This window comes from Eurypyga helias, unplaced genomic scaffold, assembly GCF_000690775.1.
Source record: "Eurypyga helias isolate BGI_N326 unplaced genomic scaffold, ASM69077v1 scaffold5400, whole genome shotgun sequence".
In the NCBI taxonomy this organism is placed as follows: domain Eukaryota; kingdom Metazoa; phylum Chordata; class Aves; order Eurypygiformes; family Eurypygidae; genus Eurypyga; species Eurypyga helias.
The window spans coordinates 21608-47022 of NW_010227520.1; the positions used below are offsets into that span (position 1 = coordinate 21608).

A 25415-nucleotide genomic window follows, 5' to 3' on the forward strand; every position below is an offset into this window, starting at 1 on the left:
ATCTTCACCTTTCACTTTAATCTTCCTTATAAGAGACAAGAAAAAAAATAGATCTAGCAGAAACCCCTATTTTAACACTATAGATGTGTTTCGTTTGATGTATTCGACCAGCTTTGCCATTACCAAGGTTTTACTAGATGTATCTAGTGTTAATGCCAGAAAGAGCTTTGAACATGCAGCCTGAGGGACATCCAACTAATGCAAAATATTTGTGCACTTTACACAAACTCCCTTGGGGGGGGTATGATTTGGTATTCTGCCAGACAGAAACCGAATGGCTCTGCCTTCAGCAGCAGCAGCTGCAGGAGGCAAACCCCTCCGGCTGCAGCTCATGTCCTGGGAGCCATCATATTTTTCTGTCATTCTCTGACAGTAACAATAGATACCACACTTGTCCCATCCCAGCTGCACCCTCCTAGCTAAGTTTTTCACTGCAATGAAACAGAAAACCCCTCTCTTACATCTTCAGACGTTTTGCTCAATTTTGAGCGCATGATGACTTGTCTTTTTCCTTGCAGTGGCAGGACAACTTCCCAGGTGACACACACTGCTGTTTATCTGCAGTTCTGTCTCACACGTGTTGTTTTAATGGCAGTTCGAAAAGGCTGAGCTGCACAAAATTTAGCTGAAGGTGAACGAATGAAGATGAAAGATACAATTTGAAAAGGTGACGTATGTGAACACATGTTCCCAAATATGAATGAAATATAACTTTGCTTAACACAAGCCCTGCTTCCTCTCACTTTGTTCCCCTCTAATTTTGCTTCAGATCAAGAGCTGAGTAGAACTAAAATAGTAAGTAACAACAGACTGCTTGTTGGGACTGGATGCTCTTTTTCCAGTTGTGATTTAATCCATGACCACACTGAGATTTCTTCTGCTTTATTTTCTATTCGGAATTATCAAGCTGGAGATTTGGTGAGACTTTTTGCTAATTGGTGTAATTATGAGAGCTATGACTTTCAACATTTCTGTGCAGAGATTTTTTTTTGTTTGTTTGTTTAAATGTTTCTGTTAGATAAATAAGTTCAGATTGCATTTTGTGATCTGACTGGCTGCTTATCCTTATGCTGTCTCTTCTCACCCCCCTATTTTGAGATACCTTTTACGCTAACCATTATTTTACTGAACACAGGTAGATGAATATACACTTAGGGGACAGTTTTTTCATTCAACGTGGGTTGTTCTTGGTACATGTATCTAACATATACAAAATGATAACTACACTTGAGGTATTCAGAAGTGGAAGCAACCTGCCATGAGGACTCAGAGATAAGAAACGCAATATTGTTTCCAAGGATGGGTTAACACACACAGTTCTCTCAATATGCGGTATTTTTTCTACTCCATCACAGGGATGACATGAGGTGCTTTCTTTTGCTGTAGAGCAGGCCAGGAATGGCAGCAGAACAGCCTTTTCTGTGGGTTCCAGCCTATTTTGCATCTTTAGAAGGTATGGAAATTTCACTGCTGTTCAGTCAGATTTGGATAAGGACCAAAATGATGCAGAGACTGACTATTCAAAGAAATATTCAAGCTTTTTTTTAGTTAGGCCATTGCTAATTCTAAATATCTGTAGGTAGAAGAACTCAGAAAATTGTAGATATTTTTCCCCAAAAATGCAAAGTGAAATTATGTAACATGTATGGAAAATATATAGGAAATCATATTCTACTCCATTAAAATTTTAAAGGTTTTCACTGAAAAACAAAAAACAGTAAAAAGATTTATAAGTTCTGCTTTTGAAAATGGATAGCTGAAAATGCTAATTTTTTTTCTTGAACCTGTGAACACTCTTATTAAAAATGAAAGATGCAGATAAAACTATTTAATTTTAATTTTCTTTTAAATAAACCACAGCTTCTTTAGAACTATGAGAGACTTTTCTGATGTGAGTCCCAAAAAGCTTTGTTAAGCTTCAAAGCAGAACTTTATGCTGTGTAGCTGAGAGTTCCTACAGTTAGCATTTTGGAAATCACACATGCCTTCTGTTTTGTTTACAAAATGGCTTAGTGTAGTTGTCAACCTACTCAACCAGCCTGCCTGGCTGCCCAGGAAAGGTTTCTGTACCACCTAGCTCCAACATCTGGTTTAGGCAGTGATGGCAGAAGCAACTCAGGGAGGGCCACCCTTCCTCCTCTCCAGCTGCAGCATGCAGTCAGGGCAGTGAGAGCCGCCATCCCTTTCCTTGGGGCTCATGTCTCAGGTGGACCCCTGATCTGGAGTCAACAAAGACTCAAGCAGCAGGGCTGCCCCCCACTTTGCCAGGATGGGGGCAAGACTCTTTCTCTCCATAGTGATAGATTTTGAGCTCTGGCCAGCTGGGAAGGTGGAGACTTAGTGGCCAAGCCATTTGTAGATGATGCAGTAGCCTAAACATAGTCTGTGTCTCTCTGATACATGAATTTGCTTTACAGAGCTATCACAAACAAAAAATTTTGGCGGCTAAAATCGACAGATATATCTCCGAATGACGTGACTGATGCACTACTCCCACAGGCCATCCTTTTGAAGGCTAGTTCGTGATGTTATCATACAGCTGCTTTTGGGAGAAGTCGTGTGTTTCAGAATGTGCTTCCCAGCACAACTGCAAATGAAATAATTGCTGCAGATGCACATAGTGTGGACAATAAGTGGTTTCTACCTGTCTGACATCTTCTTTCAAAGTGAGCAACAGTGAACAAGGCATAGAAAGTGAAAATCACCAGCCTTAAATTACTTCCCTGATTTCTTCTACTGGGGATCTGTTTTCCCCCCCTTGTTCACATGCATATATTAATCTGAAAACTATAGCCTGACTTATGAAGAAACTCCAAGAGACCTGGTAATTTTCTGTTGGCTTGGAAGGATTTATGGATTTATCTCTTCCAAGGATGTTCCATCATTCTCAGATGCTGAAGCTTTGAGTGAGTTATGGTCCTGAGGAGAGTGAAATGCAACTATTTATCATTGGCAGCAATGGGATATCCTCCATGGCCATCATATGCCATTGACAGTGGATCACAGAACTGCTGTTGACCTTGAATGGAGAAAAGTAAAGGATAAAGGTCATTTTTATTTGATCTCCACAACAAAAGTTTTGAAAATGGCTTGTCATGAAAGTATTAAAGAGCTGCTGCACAAAACCCTTGAGCTTGAATGGTGCTGGCCTCCCCCACAGATTCCCTGATGATCAAAGTGGTAGTAGAGAGAACTTAGAACTGAGTAGTACTGTAAAAACTGTAACTAACATGCTAAGCTAAAAAGACATTGGGTTTATGTTTTTCTGTATCCATGTAGTCCTGTCACCTTCAGAAAAATCTGCTAAATATTTGGGGTTTTGTTCCTATTTCTCTCTGTATGGAGATAATAACACATAGGAGTACCTCAGAGTCACAAACATGTTTCAGGTGGAAATGATTGGATATAAAACAAATGAGCTATCTCTCCAGATACTCCAGAACTGGCTTTGAATACTTGGGACTATCTTCTTTTTCCTTTTATACATAGAATTTCATAGTCTTCCTTTTCCCGTGGTGTCATTGCATCCCCTTCAATTTCAGCCATTTTTCCTATTTTTTTTTCCCCATAAATAAACTCTGGATACTTGTCTTCATGTTTATCGTGGCCTTGGGCAGATTGTCTGTGGCCACACAGGATTTCTCAAGCCTATCCCTCAATCACTTTATGTATTTAATATTTTACCTGTTAATCTATTTAGCTAGTCATTTTGATAAGTAAGATACCATCCATCACGCATGACATTATTCTTTACATCCCAAATGTCCACAACCCCTGCTCTATTCCCCCAAGTATAGAAGCCCGTAGCATCCTCTGATTCTTCCAAAACCAAAATTCCCAACATTAATAGTTCACAACAGCTTTAAGTAGGCTGACATTTTCTCTATCTTGCTGCAAAGTTGGTTGTTTGCTTATGAGTTTGGCTTTATATGCAGATGTGTAAATCACTCTCTATATTTCTCAGGCTGAAATGAAGACATATGCCTTCAATTTGGAAATGAGCAGTGACATTTTAACCTTATGGTATGAATTCTTAGGATGATGTGGAGTCAACAAGTCCTCATCCCCTAAGAAATCCTTAAGAACATATGTCCAGTCAGTAAACCACTGTGCTGTGTCTCAGTAGAAGAATCCCTAGATAAACTCCTCAGCTTACGCTGGACTCTGCTGTCCACAAGGTCATACTAGATGACCATGACTACCCATACTTCTCTTAATGTTTGGGAATCAGCCACCTACAAAGGCAAGAATGTAAAAAAAGTCAAACTGTCAATCAAAGTCTTCTGTGAAAGTCAACAGGTTTAATAAAACTGAACATCTTTGTGTACACTAATGTTACAATTGTGTGCATTAAGATTTCAATTGCCATACTGTCCCATATACTTCCAATTTCCCTTTATCTGAGTCATCCTGCATCCACAGTAAACTTTTCTTCCACCTTTAAAAGTGTTCATTCCTGACACTAGCCATCATCAAACTTGAAATTTTGGCTTAGGTAAAGAGTTTGTTTCAGTCAGATTTCCTGACTAGGTCTACTTTTGTCATGTATTTGTAAACTTTTGTGTGGGCATCTGTGGTAGCATTGCTCTACCAAGCCTTGAATCTATTTTAGCCAATGCACAGATACATCAGAGGAGCCAACTCCCCCTCTATAAGATTGTCTTATAACCAAGAATAGAGCCAGGCGTTCCTTCAACTCAGGGTAGCTGTCTCTTGAGTTCTATAAAGGATTTCCATTAGAGACTGTTCTAGTTAGATACTTTCGAATATTGGTTAAAGCATTCTGAAGTCCTCAAAGTACTTGACTAAAACTGTGGTGAATTCCCATAGAATAATGACCCTTCATTTTCATCATGTGGGTCTCTGAAGATGTTTATAGGTTCTTAGGGGAGAAAACTTGCAATCTGAGAAGATCACTTTGGGATAAAATATTATGCTAACATCCTCTCTCTTATACTGAGAGCAACATAGAAATTTGTAACTTTGAAAATCGGTCTTTTCACATGATTGCTCTCTTTAGAGACAAAAATCTGTGGCATAATGTCAGCATACACTCCAGAAACTGAATTTCAGCCTTATGGGGAATTAATCTGGACAAATCTAGGATGATGAACATAGAAAGGAGCATAACATTTGTATGTTTGCTTTTGCATCTTATACAACTACTCCCTTGCAGTAAAGTGAATCCAAGTTTGCTGAGCAATACGTAAAAGGCCAGTTGTAATGGGGGTGGACTTTCCCCTCTCGAGGAATCATGAACATGTTGGAAAGCAGTAGACAGAAAAAAGCTGAACATGAGCAGTTTGAGAAAGAAAAAGCAATGCTATCACCTAAATCCTCCGTTGGTTACTGTGTGATAAGTGATCCATACAGTTACACTCCTACAAGATAACCCTATTTTAGGCTGTACCATATGTTCAGGAGTAGCGATCATATTTGTCTTCGTGCTGGAGGGAGCGTGGAGGGATTAATTCCATAGCAAGGTAAAAAAAAAAAAAAAGAAATCCACATAGGAGTGAATTTAGAAATATGTCTATGAAAATTCTGAGACACTTCAGAGAATAAAGAGGCCAGTATCTGCAGACAAACCCAGAGTGCACATGAGAAAAAAAGTCCCAGGGGAAATCTGTGGTAGACCACCATGTACACTATGGGTGAGAAAGTGCACTCGTGGTTAGAAAAACATTTCCATCCATTTACCTTTTCTATGACACTGCAAAAACTTGCCAGCTTGGTCATTAAATACCAACTAATTTTCTGAAACATAGTAATGAAGTTTAGTCATGACAGAATAAATTCTTTTCTACTGCTGAGGTGTTAAAACCAATTAAACATTCTTGAATATTTTATTGAAATTTAATCACCATGAGTCAGAGTTATACCTTCATTAGGTGCATAGCCACGTGAATTTAGGGCCGTACTCATCCTTGACTTGTGGCTTATAGTCAGGCTAATGTGGAAGAGAGAAACACATGTATTGTGGGGAATTGTTTGGCTCTGTCTGTTGGCTGAGACAAGTTAATTTTAATCTGCCTACAAGGCACGATAGATAGTAACTTCTCCAAGTTATGTAAAAGGCAGCAGCTCATAGAGGTTTTCTGCAGTGCTGCGGCTATCTCTATCCCTGAACGCAGCACTTTCCAACCACCAAATAATGATTTGTCGCACCATCACAGTAGGGCAAATATTACCCAAGTCAGGTCTAGGAAAATGATTCATGCTGAACCTGGGGGGATAGTACAAATACACGCCCACAAAGACATTGTGCACATGGCCAAGAAAGGGCTACACCCTAAATGTCTCTTCTGAAAGCAATCCTGAATCTCAAAGTGGATAAAAACTCTTGAGGTGCTTGGACAGAATTTTTCTTCCATTTACAATCTGCTGGGAAAGGCATAAGGAAAAGAACAGTGGTGTGTTGTGCCTGAGGTATCTCCAGGGTCTGTGGAAACATGGGCAGCTCCCAAGCAGACTTGAAGGACAAAAGACAGCTCTTGTTAGACCATTCCCATCTTGCTGCTTCTGCTACAGCTTCTGCAGGAAATGTGGACATTCCTCTTACAGTCACCTGGGTGCAGACCACATCCTCCCCTCTTGTTTACTAAGAGCTGCTGTTCAGAAATTTCTTCTGCTGGTGACTCTCCCTCCTTCTGTCATTTTGGTGAGGCAGACTAATGAGGAAGGAAATTAAACTTTAAAAAATATATAAATCCTTCTCTCCAAAGCTGGCTGACTTTCTCAGCAAGAAAGTAGGAAAGGTCATCTCATCAGTCAAGATGCTTGAGTCTTGCCCTCATTCTCTCCTCAAGGAAAAAGACAGATACTATGCCTTGTTGAAGTCCTGCCACAGACTGATGGACCAATTCCACATGGCACATGGACAACACTGTCTTGGCACAACCTAGAAAGGGGACTCAATCATCATTTAGAGAAGGGAACTCTAAGACCAGCAACTGTGTATCAAGCAGTGCAGAGGCAAGTTTAGGAATCCTCCCAACCCAGTCCATTGAGAGAAGCCAAAATCAGCAGTTCTGCTAGTGGTGCACAGATTTGCAGGACTTCGTAAGGGAGTAAAATTCTTGTCTACATTATTCACTTGCTCATAAACTCTGAACTGCACTCCAGCACTTCTGGGGTGATCATTTATTGAGAAAAGGAAGTAAAATGCTTTACTGAGGGCAACAAATTTTGTTCTTGCTTGACTGAAGATGTGAGGAACTCTCCCAACCTATATAGCTGTTAAGGAGGGACATTGCATTGGTTATTAGAAATGTTGAGTCAAATGCCTTTATTGATAAAACTCATTATAAATATATGTATAGGTAAGCAGAGTCATGGAACTCTAGAATGCAGTGCTGGCTGTTCTGTCCAAGAAGTCTGGGATCTTATATTTCTATGTAATGATTTTGTTAGATTAGGAGATTTTACTCTCCTTTCTAGAAATGATTGTGCCTGAATTTTTACTCCTTAGTCTTTGCAGAGGGGTCACACTGAGGTTTTGATGCTGCTTGATGTTATGAATCAACATTCAGTTATCAATGAACACTTCGCAAATTTTTACTACTGCTCATTTTGACAGGATGAGGACAGCCTTCCCTTGCCTGATAGTAGAGGTGACAAATGATTTTGTATTCTCCAAGTGGGCAAAAATTGTGGGCTTAGTATCATTGTGTATTTGATTTGCATTTTACTCCTTATCTTCTGATTTAGCTCTCAGGGTCGTTTTTGCATATCCTACTTACTTATGCTATCTGGAGATACAGCAGGAAAGCTCAGAGAAGATTTTACAGAAGGAAGAAGAGAGTTTTGCAGGCTTTACACTTGAAACTGTGCAGAGAAGAGCAATCTGCCAGTCTCTTCCTTCATTACTCACTGCTTTGAAAATTTTTCAAGCAAAGATTAAGAAAAATCTATTCTTTCATTTCACTTTGAACAGTACATGGCGCTCTTACACATATGATTCTACAGTATCTATAGAATTTTTCAGTGAAATTATTCACAATCTGTTTTCCATTATCTGTAATGACCTCAAATGGATGCCTATAACATGTAGAAGCTTTTGTTCTACTGGGAGACAGTGAAATATTCATGACTGAAAAAACCATCAGGTATAATGACTAATAATTAATCATGGTAAAGAAGCAATAAGCATAGCAGATCTGGATGTAGCTATATCAACAGACTGATGGCATATCTAGCATTTGTTGTAGTTGGTTTTCATGTGAAAGCTTATTAACTTGCTGATCAGCTGCCCACTGTGTGAATCTATCTGATTATAAACCATATTCACCAAAACCGCATAGCTTAAGCTGTACATGCGTAAATCTCAGGAGCCAGGTAAAACTTTATCAATTGGAGTAGTTGAAACATGAGAAATAAAATCTAGTGTCTTCTTAATACATCATCAAGCCTAAACAAAACAGTTGTGGTTCTCTGAAAGAAAGGGGAGACACCAAATTTAAGCAGTCTTATATCTGTAAAGTCATTTAATAGGTAATCTTGCGGAAAAGTAAGATTTAATTCCTTTCCAAGTACTTCAAAACCTTCTGTGTAATTTCCCTAAGTGAGAAGTAACAGGAGGAGGGCCAAATATGTATTTGCAAAATATATGGCCAGTACCTGGAATAAGAAAATCCAGTAAAGACTGCTCATGCTTTCCTCTTTGCAGTGAGTTCACCACTGGGGTACATAGCCTGGGATTCTGGACTGTTTACATTCAGCTTTTGGGTCATGCCATCAGCCTATCAGATGACTCATGTCATCTTCCTTCTGTTTTCTGGGTCTCATTTGTAATGTGTAAAGCACTAGTAGACTGCTCTTTAGTATACTTTGTTCATTTTGCACTAGAAATCTGTGACACTTGCCAAAGATCGTTTAGCAGAGAAACATATTTCTAGATGGCAATATCATGCTATTATTGGAATATACCACTGACTTCTCCTTTTCTTCCTCCTGGGGTCATTATAAATTAAAACTTGCTTCCTTACTGGAGGGATTTTACTTTCCTTTTCAGTAATGCATTTGTCACTCCTCACACAGTATGGTTTCGGTCCATGCTCAGCTTTGAAAGAAGCAGGGTGTCGTCTCTGGTTGCTGAGAAATGCTTTTATCTAATTTTGGTAGAGCAGACTGAAAGGATGTAACTGTGTCCTGGCCTTTTGTAGAGCATTCCAAAATTCACCGTTTCCATGTCTTTCTAGCCCATTTAGTCATTCTAGCCTTCTTTTTCCTTTGCTTTATATGCAACACCCAGAAAGTGGCAAAATGTCAAACCACTGCTTTAGGTGGTTTAGGCCTTTATTACATATCTATGCTGCTTCTTTCCCCTCCCCCAGGAGTCAATGCTTTTGACCATTAATGATTTTTGTGCCACGTGTTCTCATTCTGCAATTGAAAAAAGAACCTTTTTTCCCAATGTTATTGCAAAAGTCATCCTGAATCATCCTGGTACTTTTTACCATGTGCATTGTTGTGCATGTTTCACAGACATTTTTGTTGCAAAAGATTTTCTCCCTCTCCTAACTCAGAAACTGAAAGTTTTATGATTGATATAAAAAGTTTGTTATTCAAACTTCCCTTTTCTTTTTTTCTACTACCTTTTATTAATTTACATGAAACAAGCAATTCTACTGTATCCATTTTAGATAGTAAAAGTTATTTCCAATCTTCTCTGAGAGGCTAAAGGCTTGGATCCTCAATTTTACAGTTTCCCTGATTGCTTTTCAACCTTCCTGTGATGGTAAAAGTCCCTCCAAATAAACACCTTTTCATGTTTCTAAATAGTTGCTATGTTCTACTCTGAATATAGGTATACACTGGCTGTATCTTTGGTGAGTTGATACTGATTTAGCTCATATTTTGGGAACTGGCAAATGCAGTTCTCTCGTCCTCTCTACTGAGAATTAGAATCATATTTTCAATTTCATAATGAGAGATATGCTACAGAATCTGGTAGATAACCATTCCTGATCTCTTGAGACTATCCACAACAAATTCAATCACTGAGGTGGGGGAACATTTACATGATATGTGATTAAACTTTTAAATAACACATAAATTGTGTCTTAAATTGATGTTGAAACATTTTTTTATACAGAATGATATATCAGTGTATACAGTTTGTATGGGTAGTGAGACCTCTGATTCACTCAATAACGTTCTTTCTTTTGGTTGGAATAGTTTGAGTGGTACTGTCAGCTGTTAGCTGGCACAACACTTCTCCCACCAGTGCACAAACATGTGACAGAGGAGGCTGAAACAACATGCTGGAGTTTCCTTTAACCAGTCCATTACAAAACACAGTTGAACATAACTTCAAGCAGCGCCTGGAGTTTTTGTCACTCCAGCACAACCTTCTGGAGACAAAATTAGCCTGTGTGATAGGACAGAGAATTTCTGCAGGATGTATGACTTGCAACCTAGCATAAGTGCCTTGCATAGTAACCATGAACAAAACTGCTAGTAGGTCACTGAAGATACTCCACCTCAGCTCACATGAGCTCTTACAGAAAAAGGGGATGGGCAGCTGTCAACCACTATAGGATCCCAGTCAGCTCCCTTTGATCCTCTCATTATAATTTGTACATCTTTCATTGCCTGGAAATAAGTGGAAAGCCCTGCTTGTAACTCTCAAGAAAGGACAGCATTTAGCAGAATCTCACAGCTGTGTTCTGCCAGGAAAATAGCAGAATCCCTTTTGCAAACTAATTTCCTCTGAGCTCCTAGATGTGCTCATTACTTTTAATGTTTCTTCTCTTCTGGGAACCTCTGTTGGTATGGTAGAATGACTTTTCTGGTGTAACTGTTCAACTCGACATAAAAGAGTTCAAAATTATTTGAGTCAGAGAGAATAAGCATGACGCTTCAGCCAAGTGGGTGGGCTATATGTCTATAAAAACCTGAGCAAGGAGTGTCCCAGGTCCCACACTCTACTTGATGACTTGAACACACCTTTGGTGGTTAAGTTTTATCTCTTCCCATCTTTAGAAAGGGGGTAGATGTTACATGTTGTTACAACTCTCAGTGGAATAACTTACTGACTTTAGATACTTTTTGATTAATTTCAAATTTAGTGTCTGGCTTTTTGAAACATTTCTGTGAATTACGATAAGTTTTTAACTCTACATTAACATGATACAGTGTAAATTTATTAGTATGGTTATGCATTGTTTCCATAAATACTTCAGCTTCACATTCACTAACAGAAATATTGTGTGGGCTTTTAATTACTCTCATAATGATCTTAAATATGTTTTAGTTGGTTTTGAATTAGTGTGAGGGTTGTTGTTTTTTCCAAGACAGTATCTCAGGTATATTGAGGTGAAAGGTGTTCTGTGGCTGAATAGCTTGGGTGTGACTGGATTTATCTTTTCTACTGTCAAATATTCCTAGGGTTTGTCTGCAATCCTTTTAAAGATAAGATTTATTGATCAGGGCACTAAATTCCTGGTGCTGTCACATCCACGTGAAAGGAATGATAGCACAGATCAGGGAGCATGGAAGTCTAATTTTGTGTTGTCATACCAACATTAACCAAAATGAGGTTATCCCAGGGCAGTCTCTTGCACCTGGACAGATGAACTGAGCACCTTCCTTGATTGAAAGCATTACGGGATGATTCTGGTGGGCTTCATTCATCCCTAAATGCCTCACCAGTTCTGCCTGCCTATGGCTCCATATTGTCCACAAAAATCCGGTTGGGAATAATAGAGAGGAACATTTTCTCTCAGAAAAATGACCAATGGAGGGAAGCAGAATACCTTGTACCACTGTTCTCCTTTCTCCGCCTTGTGCAGTAATGTCCCCTAGAAGCCTACACTTTTTTCTGTCACCTGCTGAATAACTTCAGTGCATCCCCAGGGGACACTGTTCAGTGGCCTATCAGATATCACCAGAAATTTATATTCTCTGAGCTAGTAGTTTAATGTTTGGGTTTTGTTTGGGTTCTTTTTCCTTTCGCCTGTAGCACAGGGAATATATTCATTATCAGTATCTCTCTGGCTCATCATGTTGTGACAGACATATCAATTGCTTTTGGCTCTGTCTTCTCTTCCCCACCTCCCACCCCACTTTTCTAAATAAGCAGAAAAGAGCATAAGCAAATTAGGAAATAAAAATGAATTTATATGTACTATGTGTTTCATTTGACAAGACAGATTCTCTGAAGGGCAGCTGGATGCATGAGTGATGAGTAGACAAGATTCAGAGAAGAAGGAAGGGATTTGTGTTTAATAATAAATGTTCCATCTGAAGGCAAAATTATGATTGTATGGTATAGCCCCCCAAAAAAAATCAAATAAAAAATGTGGGAAATTATTCATGCTGGGTTGAGTTAGTGTTTACTGAACAAGTCTGGCTACCTCCTGGTATTATCTGACATTTCCTTATGTTGACATGAGTGACAAAGGAATTACTCCCTGTTGCTAATACTAACAACTATCTTTTTTTCCCAGAACACCAGAAAAACAACTGTCATTTTTTTTAAGTTCCAAGTCATGACAGGTTTCTGTCTTTTTCAAATTCTTAGATTAAAAAGTCTTGAATCAGCTGCCAGAAGGCTGTGAGATCTCACACAATAATATACATCATACTTTGTATATGTTTTTTGATTCTTGAGGTTTTAGAATGATCTGAAGATATATATTCAAAGGCTTTTATTTTTAAATTTGAAGTGTCAGAAATTAATCTCCATTGTTAGCTTACTTATTTTTTAATAACATTCCAGATTCTACTTTCATTCCATGACTGCAGAAACTGGGGCTTTCTGGGATAAAAACACAGCAAAAAATGACAACAGTATAAACCATAAAACTTTCAAGGAAATTACAAAAGTTGGCAGCAGAGAAGAATACCAACATTTGTAATTTGTCCAAATTTGTCAATTACTTGCTCTTGCTCCTAAGCGATATATCACATGTGACATTTTCGCTGCAATTTAGATCCTTTTACTGTTCCCCTGATCTTGTTTTGCTCGTTTCTCCAGCTTCCTTAATATCTGTCCACCATCTGAACTCTTTCAAGTTTCTTGATTCTCTTCACTATCTTTCTAATTGTCTTGTTTCTGCTGAAAGATCTTTACCTATGTTTGAATGTACTCAACTATATATTGAGCTGTCTGTGTGATCTTGGTCCCTATTCAGTAGCCACCTGGACTTCTTCCGTCATTTTGGTGGTAGCTACATACCTGAGAGTGTCCTGCCAATGGCTGCTTTAAACTTGTTTGTCATTCTATAATTTTCTGCTGGTCTGACACTTCCAGAGCCACCAGTGTTCATTATCCAATTTTCTTCTTGCATTCTCTCCCACTTCAACATTTTCTTCCTTCTTCTTTCCTTACCTGTCCTCAATGAAATAACACTTCATTACTATCTCTGTCTGTTAAGAAGCAAGATCTATGTGCCACTGAGCTACATCCACCAGTCTTTAAAGGATACTTAATGTGGTCCTTCTACAGGCAATGAGCTCCATCTTCCAATTATCAACTCTTTTTATGTGCTCTTTAGACCTTCTTTCTCCAGTATGTCACCACTGACACCTTCTCTCTCCCCTTTCCCTGCCATCATACTTTAATCCCACTGGCACTGAAAACTCCACCTGAAAAGTAGAACTCTATCAGATCCTTCTACAGAAGTTTAGAGGAAGATTAGTTGGAAACATAATTTTTTTCAGAATTACCTGTGAAACTCGAATGAAGGGAAAAAAACCTGAAGATTTAAAAACAAAGGACAAACTTATTGATGAAATAAATTAACATTTTTGGCTTAAGATTTTCATTGAAAAATGAAAATTGGTCAGATTCCAGCATTAACATTTTCTAGATCAATTTCTAGTTCTGAGAACAATCAGGGTAATATTATGCACTTATGTGAATTCAACTTTGTATAAGAGGAATTTTAAGAATAGGAATGTACAGTGGGATCAATATTTTCACACTAAGACAAAATACAAGAAAGTCAGTGTGCTAACTAACTGGAATATGATTTTACAGAACACAAGCTATTTCACCCTGGCACCCCTCTTCCTCTTCCACTCTTCATTATAAACTATAGTACATAGTGACAATGTTTAGCACTACTGTTTAGCTGTTGCTTCCTATTTAGTGTATAGGCTGCAGCTCTGCTGGTAAACCAGTGAGGGCCAAGAAACATTCCATGCACCAGAACCCCATCAACTATATTGCTAATGTCGTGGTAGAGTTCCTTGCATGCTTCTTCTAGCATAGCTGAGGAGTTATTATTCCAAGGGATATTTTTGGTATAGAGTTTTCTATAGTCACTCTGGAAGAAAAGAGAATTTACCAGCAGAGAAGTGGACCATTTCCTGTGAGGTATCTGTCCTGGAACACAACATGTATACATAGAATCTCACGGGAGGAGATTGGGTTAAGCAGTTTAGGTACAGAAAATTCCCATCCAAGTAATTAGGGCTTGGGCTTTTTTACCCTTCAGAATCAAGGATTTAATAAATTAGCATGACTTTCCATTTTAAACTCCTATCATTCCCTTCAAAAGGAGAAATCATATTGCAATATAGATAGTATATAGTCCTAGATAATACAAAAAAAGGGCCATGAGAAAAGCAGCATAGTCTAGCAGGTCAGTATAAAGCTGGATCTTGGGAGATGCAAGTGCCTTCCCAAAGAAATTGCCTTGACACTTGCCTGCAAGATGAGTGATTAAAACAGTTTCACGCTAAAACTAGATGGTATCATACCCCTCTGGTGATGGAGGAAAGGAATAGAGTTGCCTAGACAATTAGCCCAATTTGACTTTTCTCTAATTTGTCTGTTTTGCATAACCACAGTATTTACCAGTAGTTCACTCCTGCTAACCCCCAGTGCTACAAAGAAGAAAAGAACCCATTTGTATATTACAGTGTAATCATAATATCTGCTAATTTCCTCCCATACACTACAGGCCTCTTTTGAAAGGAGATTGCTGGCATTATCCCCATTTTATAAATGAGGAGACTTACAGTACAGCAAAATGATTTCTCAGGAACTGAGAGTTACTGATAAAGTAGAGCCTGATATCAGTGTAAGTGATAAAGAATAAAACTCAGGTCTCCTAAATTCTCAGCACAGCTCACTCCCTGCAAGCTTCAGTGCTCACTTGCATCAGGGATTACGAGTGAAGTCTGCAGCAAACCTTATTCTCCCGCATTTCTAGGTAATTTGTTTCCAATTTTCTTAATATCACCACACGCTGAAGTGAGTAATTACAAAATTGCTTGCTTTCCATATGTTGTGTCTACAAGGACATAACAAGGACTAGTTTAGTGATGGTGGTAGAAAATAAGGTTGACTTCAAAGAAGCATGTTAGCACTATCCTTCCTTTTTTAAAGAGAGGCTCATGATCTCACTTTGGTGCTTTCACAAAATGAGACGTAAATCTCCATGGATTGAAGGGAATGTATTGTTTGCAAAAGCCCTGCAAACTTTCATCTAAGCTTCGTAGTTCTTCATCACACATAAACTCTCATAGGAGCATCTGTCTTTTGCTGTTCTATTTCAGACACTTATGCAATGCCCCAATCCTAGCCATAGGTCTCCTCCTCTTCCTATAAGTGATGCTGTTGTGCCAAAGGGTGAGAGGTCTTTTTTGTAAATTAAGAAGGCCAGTTGTAAGACCCCATGCTCATTTCATTCCTTAAAGGCAAGATTTTCAGACAGGTCAGAACCATGTTCTTATATGAATAGTGTTCTTTGGAGTATTTTGTCTTCAGATAGGATTCAGAAACAGCTTAAGAATCAAGTAACAAAATTCTGACGCAGAGGTAGAGGAGATTTGCCTGCTCCTCTTACCCCAAGGAAAATAAACCAGAGGAGAAAGATAGAAATTACTGTGTTTTATGTGTCTGGACATAAGGAGATTTTCAAATTTTTTGTTGTCCTAACTAGGACTTCATTTACACTTACACTGTGTCGTGGTTTAACCTTATCTAGCAATTAAGTACCACACAGTTGCTCACTAGTGCAAGAGGAGAGTCAGAAGAAAAGACAAGGAAACTCGTAAAAGTTGAGATAAGAACTATTTAATAATTGAATATAAATGAAAATTATAGTCATACTAACAATACTACTACTAATAAGTAATTAAAATAATAGAAAACAGAACATAGGATACAATTGCTCACCACCTGCTGACTGACATAGTCACGTGCCAGAGAAGCAAGATTCCGAGCCCAAAAGCCTGCAAAGCCAGAGCCCCAGAGTGACAAGAAGACCGAGAGGAAAGCCAGCCGACCCCCCCAACCCACTAACAATATCAGCCCCACCACTAACAACCCCACCAAGAGCTAGCAAAGGAGCTAACAACCAAGTTATCAAGCTAGCCAAAGCCTTGATGATCCCGCCCAGGCCACTTCCCACCTCTGAACTGCCCATGTGCCCTGAACCTGATGTACCATGGGATGAAACACTCCCTTAGCTGCTCTGGGCCAGCCAACAACACTGTGAAGATAAGGAGTTCATTGCTGCCTGAAACCAACACAACTGTTAACATATCTGAGTATTTCCAGCTCACGCTGTTCCTGGGCTCCTTAATCTGTACGCATGAAAGCCTATCATAACCTATCATTAGTTCCAAAATTGTCACGTGTTTTGCTAGTTGATCTCCTCTTGTGGTTAGTCAACTGTTACTCTTCTTTTTTTTTTCTAAAGAAAGGCTAGTATCATATTTAGATCTCTATTCCTTTTCTGCAATAAGAAGCATCTCCACAAGATCACAGTGCCCTGGAGAGCAATGGCAGGCTCCTTGCCTCAAGATACTGCTGTAATTAAGTAAGTTTGCTGCCTGAGGGCTAGTACGTGTGATCTTCTGAGTCTCAAAAACTAACAACTTTTCAAAAGCTGTTGTTGTTGTTCTCCAATGAACCAGTCTATAGACTCTTGCTACCTGAAACCAACTTTCTGTGTTAAGCTGATGAGTTGACTGAACAAAGCCTTGCAGGATCTCTGCCTAGACACAGTTTTAACGACCTCTCTTAGTTTTGTGGCAGCTCCTAGCTATTGAGTCCCAGTGGCAGGTTACGGTGGTTCATGATTAATGGTGCTAGATGTACAGAGCAGCCATGAAGTCACTCCCCCTGTTAGACAGCAAAGCAAATATTGAAGTGGCATCTTGCAGCTGCCCATTTTGGGGACAATCAAAGAATCATCCATATCCTTGAGTGAAAATGTGTCTGCATTGATTTTAGGTGTGGGGAATGTTAAGAGATGCCATCCATCATAGCTGGCTGGCAGCATGTTTGGAGAGGGTGGAATAAAGCATGGAAGAATGCCAAAATACTCTTACAATTTGGCAACTTCATGACAAGAAGATTGTCTTTCCTGCAAGCTAGAAACTGAGTCTGAGATTAATTACTTAGCTCCTAGTACTCTTGAACTTGATGCTTATTCCTATGCTCAGCTGTTCTTTTGCAATAATTTGAATATTTTACAAGAACATTTGAAGTTTATTTATGGAAACATCCGAAATTCTTAATTTTAGATGTATATGGTGAGTTGATTGCTTTCTCCGTAATTGGGATTGCAACTGTAATCCTTTATAAAGCTATTAATAGTGTCAATATTATCATAGTTGAAACTTCCAGAACTGACTGAGTTTAGAAATAACTCAGTTTATTTTAAAGGCTAAGATGAGCTTTTATGGCAAGTTTCAATACAGTTAACCTGGTCAAGCCTTAGGACTGGTTGTGGTCTCACTGCTGTATGTTGAAAAGTGAACTGTCTTTACATTTCATGCCACTATCACTGCCTGCCAGTCCTTGAACTATTGCAGGCAGTTACATTTTCTTGGAAGTTTCTGTGTAATCATAGTTGAAGAAAACTGTAAATGTTGTTATCAGTGTTCACTCTATGAATTGGTATAGTGTGTTAGGCTTAAAGACTGCATTTCTATAGGCAAAAAGTATGTGCCAATCTATATACCGTGTAAACCCAGTTTGCTGTTTATTCGGAGAGAATATAAAGTTCTCTGCGTGTTTCATCAGTGCAAAACAAAAGGAACCACACTGACATATGGTGCTATGGGTCTGTTTTTGGAGAGTTATGACCCAAGACCCAGTTTATAGGGTTGAGTATTGTCTCTGCTAACAGTAATACTCATTTGTAATGAGGCTTCACAGTGAAATAATTTCTGAAGGACTTAGACACTGTAGAATTTTTTAAGCACATGGTTGGGAGTGATGGTGGAAAGTGCATATAGCATTAGGCTGATACAGATGGAGATATGATGCAACTGGTGAAACTGTTCAAGAGTTTGAAGATCATAAGTTTGAAGATCAGTAGTATTCTGTTATTACATATATTATTCTTAGTGTGTGCATATGAAATTCCTTGAACAATTCAAGATGATGCAGGCATTGCCCCAGCTGCTGTGGCCAGTGGTGTGATGTTCTCAGAGCCACAGAGAGAGGAGGATACTTAGAAATAACTTCAGACCAAACATTTGGACTATTAGAAATCATTTTAGCAACTATATCCGGAGTTTTCCAGGAGGGCTGCTTTATGACCTCTCAGCTTATTCTGAATAGCTCATCTATGTCTGCAGAACATCTCCATTAGCATGATAAATGTGCCAAGAATTTCAAATATAACATTGAGTAAACCTGCCAGGTGATGTTTATATTTGAGGTGTCTCTCACCAATACTTCTTTCCCTTACAGAATATTTTTTGTGTTTGTTTGCTTTTTCAAAAGAGCCACATCCTTGCCTGTGGCCAGACTGAAGGGCTGTGTAAGTTGCATGAATGCATAAACACAAAGATGATCAGAATCTCATATTGCTGTTTCTCTGTGCAGGCCTGCTCCCTACCACTGCACAGAAGGGGCTCTGCAGAGCTACAGTTTTTGCTAGCTGTGATGAGGATTTGAGGTGAAGAACGCCTGGCACTCCCACAAGGAATATATCTTTTTATTCTGTCCAGGACTTACGATCCCAATTATGGTCACACCAGCTTCCTACATGGTGTCAGTGTCTGTAGGACTCCCTTGTTGCTGGTGCTAAAGATCTGCAGCTTGAAGTCAGAAAGGGCCTGTTTCAATTTCAGATTTTTCTCTAACTTGTGTCTGTTGTGTGGAAGTAAGGCAAAACACAGAATCATAAAATCATAGAATGGTGTAAGTTGGAAGGGACCTTAAGGATCACCTATTTCCAAACCCCTGCCATGAGCAAGGACACCCTCCACTAGACCAGGTTGCTTAAAACCTCATCCAGCCTGGCCTGGAAGACATCCAGGCATGGGGCATCCACAGCTTCTCTGGGCAACCTGTTCCAGTGCTTCACCACCCTCTCAATGAAGATTTTCTTCCTGATAACCAATCTAAACCTCCCCACTTTCAATTCAAACCCATTGCCCCATTTACTGTCACTACATGCCCTTATAAAAAGTCCCCCCCAACTTCCTTGTAGGCCCCTTCAGGTACTGGAAGGCTGCAATGAGGTCTCCCTGGAGCCTTCTCTTCTCCAGGCTGAACAAGCCCAACTCTCTCAGCCTGTCCCCATAGCAGAGGTGCTCCAGCCCTCTGAGCATCTTCATGGCCCTCCTCTGGACTCTCTCCAACCAATATATTTTCTTCCTGTGTTGAGGGTCTCAGAGCTGGATGCAGTACTCCAGGTGAGGTCACACGAGAGCAGAGTAGAGGGGGAGAATCCCCTCCTTCAACCTGCTGGTCACACTTCTGATACAGCCCAGGATACAGTTGGCTTTCTGGGCTGCCAGCACAAGCTGACAGTTCATGTTCGGCTTTTCAACCACCAATACCCCCAAGTCCTACTCCTCAGGGATGTTCTCTATCCATTCTTGTTGTCATTGGCAAACTTACTGTGAGTGCACTCAATCCCACCATCCATGTCGCTGACAAAGATGTTAAACAGCACTGGTCCCAATACTGATTCCTCAGGAACACCGCTTGTCGGTGGTCTCCACTCGGACGTAGAGTCATTGACCACAACTCTTTGAGTGCAGCCATCAAGCCAGTTTCTTATCCATCAAGAGGTCCATCCGTCAAATCCATGCCTCTCCAATTTAGAGACAAGGATGTCATGCAGGGCAGTGTCGCACGCTTTGCACAAGTCCACATAGATGACATTGGTTGCCTGTCCTTTATCCACCAAGTCATGACCCTATCAAAGAAGGCCATGATATTCATCATGCATGATTTGCCCTTGGTGAAACCATGTTGGCTGTCACCAATCAACTCTTTGTTTTCCATGTGCCTTAGCATCATTTCCAGGAGGATCTGCTCCATGACTTTGCCAGGCACAGAGGTGAAACTGACTGGCCTGTAGTTCCCTGGATCTTCCTTTTTCCCCTTTTAAAAACGGGGATTAAGTTTCCCCTTCTCCAATCAGTGGGAACTTCACCAGACTGTCATGACTTTTCAAATATAGAGGTTTTGCAACCTCATACGCTAGTTTTTTCAGGACCCACAGATGTATTTCATCAGGTCCCATGGACTTGTGCACCTTCAGGTTCCTCATGTGTTCCCAAACCTGATCCTCACTGACCATGGGCAGTTCTTCATTCTCCCAGTCCCTGCCCTTGTTTTCTGTAACTCTGGGGGTATGGCTCTCATCCTTGCCAGTGAAGACTGAATCAAAAAATCATTGAGCATCTTGGCCATCTCCATATCCTGGGAAACCAGCTGTGCCATTTCCTTCCACACAGGGCCCACATTTTCCATGATCTTCCTTTTATCCCCTATGTACCCATAGATGCCCTTCTTGTTGGCCTTGATGTCCCTGGCCAGGTTTAATTCTGTCAGGGCTTTAGCTTTCCTAACCTGATTCCTGACTTCTTGGACAACTTCCCTGTAATCCTCCCAGGCTACCTGTCCCCGCTTCCACCCACTGTAGGCTTCCTTTTTGTGCCTTAGTTTCTCCAGGAGCTGCTTGTTCATCCATTCAAGACTTCTGGAATTTTTTCCCAGACTTCCTCTTCACTGAGATGAACAGCTCTAGAGCTTGGAGAAGATCCTTGAATACTTGCCAGCTTTCTTGGGCGCCTCATCCCTCCAGAGCTTCATCCCATGGAACCTTGCCAATCAATTCCCTGAAGAGGTCAAAGTCTGCTCTGCTTAAGTACAGGGTAGTGAGCTTGCTGCATGCCTTCCTCGCCTCCTTACAGATCTCACATTCCACCATTTCATGGTCGCTGCAGCCGAGGCTACCCTTAAGCATCATACACCCCACCAGCCCACAGCTGTTGGTGAGAACAGGGTCCAGCACAGCACACCTCCTCATCAGCTCTTCTATCACTTGGAGAAGGAAGTTGTCATTAGCGCATCCCAGGAAACTCCTGGCTTGCTTGTGCCTTGCCACCTTGTTCCACCAACATCGGGGTGGTTGATGTCCCTAGTAAGGGCCAGGGTTTGTGAATGTGAGGCTGCTGCTATCTGCCTGTAGAGAGCCTCATCCACTCACTCATTTTGGTCAGGTAGCCTGTAGAAAAATCCTACTCCAGTATCCCCTCCCCCTGTCCTCCCTCTAATCCTGACCCATTAGTTCTCGGTCAGCTCCTCATCCATCCCCAGGTAGAGTTCCACACACTCCAGCTGGTCTCTGACAGAGAGCGCAACACTCCCTCCATGTCTCCCCTGTCTGTCCTTCCTAAAGAGCCTGTATCCTTCCATTCTGACACTGCAGTCACAGCAGCCATCCCACTATGTCTCCACAATGCCAATGGGATCACAGTCCCTCACTCAGTTATATACCTCTAATTCCCAGTTTTTGAAAATAGATTTGCATTTGAGTAGAATTTGTTTATTTTAAAGGAATCCTTCTTGTTTTCATTTCTGCATCTTCTTACCTCTCCTCACACTTCCATATTCCATAGTGCTAATACCAGTATTTCCTTTTTACTCACACAGAGGAAGGTGGTTGCATGGAGAAATTTCTGGCAAAGAAGTTAATAGCTGCATTTCTAGGAGATATTTTCCAGAGTGGGGAGTAGGAGGATGGGGAAAGTAGGTGGAGAAGTGGAAAAAGAGAGAGAAGTGGCTGCTTACCTTGCATTTTTCAGGGAATGCAAAAACTGAGTGTAGCCCCTTGTCTTCACAAGGTAAGTAACCAGCGGATGTCACACAGTAAATGTTCAGGCACCCGTGAAGAGATGCGACAACTGCCAGGTTCAGATTCAGCAAGCACAAGGGTCATTTGCACACTCAGAATGAACTGATCTTTCTGAGTTATTTGTTCAAGTTTGAATAAATTTAAGATTAAAACAGGTGCAAGTGTGGAAAAAAAAAGAAAACAACCCTAGACTAGTCTGGTCTGTTTTTTCTTATTCCTTTTATTGCACATGTGAGAGACGGCCCTCAAAATCTGCACATTATTGAATGCTGGGATGTTGGAGCTGGAGGAGCTGGGAATTTTGAATTTTACGTCTCTGACTTCTCTCTGCCAGTACCCTGCACAGTAAACACCATACTGTTCTTAAGTCTGTTCTCTTCTCTTTACCCTTAGAGTCAAGAGTAACCAATGTTTTTTCTCCTTTTTTTCCTTTTTGTTTAAAGGATGATTCCAGCTACAAGCAAAGCCTTTGTTGTGAACAACCTTGTTTCTGGAACAGGCTATGACCTCTGTGTCCTGGCAATGTGGGATGACACAGCCACGACCCTTACTGCCACCAATATTGTGGGATGCGCCCAGTTCTTCACCAAAGAAGACTACCCTCAGTGCCAGTCGATGCACAGCCAGTTCCTGGGTGGGACCATGATTCTGATCATCGGAGGCATCATTGTGGCAACTCTCTTGGTATTCATTGTAATACTCATGGTCCGCTATAAGGTCTGCAACAATTCCCAGGGGAAGATGTCCAACGTCAGCAATGTCTACTCACAGACAAATGGAGCACAACCAGTTCAGAACGGAGTCTTGCCCCAAGTCAACCCCAAAGTGGTGGTGAGAAATGAACTTATGGAGTTTAACTGCCAGTCTGCGCGGAGCAGCATCTCCTCTTCCTCCAGCTCTGCAAATAGCCGTGACTGTGATGACTATAGCCTCCAAAGTGAACAGGGCACATTGTCCAGTAAGTGGAGGCCTCCTTCCAGGTCAAAACACAATATTGACCGTCTAATGGGAGCTTTTGCCTCCCTGGAACTGAAATGTCAGAAAAAGGAGGAGACAACAGACTCCAGAACTTCCACAGTGGCCCGCCACTCAGACAAAGAGCCACTGCTGGGCCAGCCAGAGTCCAAATTTCGCAGCCTCCTCATGTTGCCTCTGGAGGGCAAAACTAAACGTAGCCATTCTTTTGACATGGGGGACTTCACCACATCTCAGTGTTGCACCTACCCAAAAAAGATAACAAACATTTGGACAAAGAGGAGCCTCTCAGTGAATGGCATGCTTTTGCAGTACGATGACAATGACCTAACAGGGGCGAAAGGGACTTTTGGGAGCTCAGAGTGGGTAATGGAAAGCACGGTGTAAATATCAGTGTCTCCCCACCCTCTTCTTCCCTCATGTGTTATAAAGCGTGGTTTGCTGCAGGGCCATGCATTTGGAAAGAGAGGTGAGGAAATCTTTTCAGTTGTACTGGCCAAAAAGACAAGTAAACAAATAAGTAACAGGGATATTAAAAGAGAAAGCAGGTCATGAAATGTGAATAGGCACGTATGGCACCATTCTTGTCTGGCCCCCACTAAACCATGTGTGAACGTTTCAAGGAATTTACTAGTTGTATTTAGCATTGCTTTCCAAAAGTTATGCAGAGTCTTGGTCACACAAGATTAAACAAAGAGGATGAAAAGGGGTTTAACAGCACAAATTTAATTTTAAAAGGTTTAAATTCTTTTTTTTTTGAGGAGGGATACTTTTCTCCTTATTTTAAGGATACCTCCTTCTTTTCTTTTAACCACATAACTACCCTTCTGTGGATATAAAACTGGTGCTAAGATGTATCTGGTTGTCACTGCAAGTGACCTTCTCAAAAGTGCAGGCAGGGCATCCACAGGGACAGATCAGAGCAAACCGTTCAGCATAATCTCATGGTGTTAACTGTTGTGACATCTGCAAAAACAATACTTGTTCTTGAATGGGCTTTTCATTGGGATTTAATGATTTCTCTTCTGTTTTGTCTTGTTACTGCTTTTGGGTTGGGGTTTTTTTTTGTTTGTTTTGGGTTTTTTTCAGCAGAACGTATGTTTCCATGCATTTTTTGGTTTTGTTTTCAGACTCCTCAAATCCTCCAGATGAAAAGAAGGATATGTACAAAGGTCAAATTTCTGATGTACTGTATAACCCACCTCCAATACCACCCCTTATGTCCTAGGAAAACTTAAATCTAGGTGCTAATAAATTTTAAAAATCACCCTCTTTCTTCCATCTTCTTCATAGTTTCTGCTTGTCAATGTTCAAGGCAGATTGCAGCAGCTATTGATATCTGTAGGGGTGTTGCTATGAAAGATGGGAAAATGGTAATCAAGATTTCTTATTAAAGGATAAATAATGTGAAAACAAAAGCGGTTCACATGAACTCTCCACATTATGAATACCAATTGATACCATTTGCTTCTGACAAAGGTCACACTGTCACTCCATTCTGCTGACAAAGAAAACACAGACTATTTCACCCTATTGTGACAAAAGCTCTTTGTACAGTTGCCATGACATGGCTTGACTGTACCAGTAACATCACAGAAAATCTAGGGTTTTGTGTATTTTGAGAGACTATGTTGCCAATTAGCCACAGGAACTGAGTAAAATTTGGGTGTCACAGAGGAGGGGGTCTCCCATGTGTCCCCTGCATTACAGATAGCCCTTTTCCAGTCCCCGCTGTACTCCTGTCCCCAGTCTCACTCTCACTAAGGTACTTGCTAACTAAGAACAGGAGCCCTTCAAGCCTTGTAAACTGATTCTCAGATCCATTTTTGGGGAGCATTGCTGTGATTGTATAAATGCACATGGCCCACCCAGCTGACTTCATTGTCCTTGACTACTTTACTGTGATTTGCAGCATTCTGGTGGCTACTGCAACTGTCCTTTCATTCATTTATTTATTTGTTGACTCTCAATGATCAGCTGCTGGGGACCATTCTGAAATTGCACATTGTTACTATGATTTTGTAAAAGACGTGGAGAAATGGTGCAAGGCACAGAGAAAAATAACACATGAAAAAAAACTCTATGTATATTTTTTTTAAAGGTACAGCGATATATTGTGACATGGCTGTGTACTTGATCTTGTATTTGTCACGTTTCCTACTTGGAGTTTTAGAAATGACATCCCTGTGATCAGAATATTTTTTCCTTTATTTTCTTTCTTTTGCTACAAAATGTACAGTAAAAAACATTCTTGGGGAAAAGTACCTGCTTTTCATTTATTTGCTGTTCTGTGGTCTGATTTGAAACCTAATTAAGGAGCAGTATTAATTTTAAAATTTCTTGAAAATTTAGATGTTTGCTTTCTCT

The 25415-nt window shown here is 40.4% G+C and overlaps 1 protein-coding gene across 1 annotated transcript in view; it reads left to right on the forward strand.

The window, feature by feature from the left end:
• Positions 1 to 23435, forward strand: part of LRFN2 (leucine rich repeat and fibronectin type III domain containing 2) — a 41142-nt gene extending 17707 nt beyond the window's left edge. Inside the window, exon 2 of the mRNA XM_010156420.1 lies at positions 22517 to 23435. Coding sequence (XP_010154722.1) covers positions 22517 to 23435 — 919 coding nt within the window. The remainder of the gene's footprint in view (positions 1 to 22516) is intronic.
• Positions 23436 to 25415: the final 1980 nt, after the last annotated feature.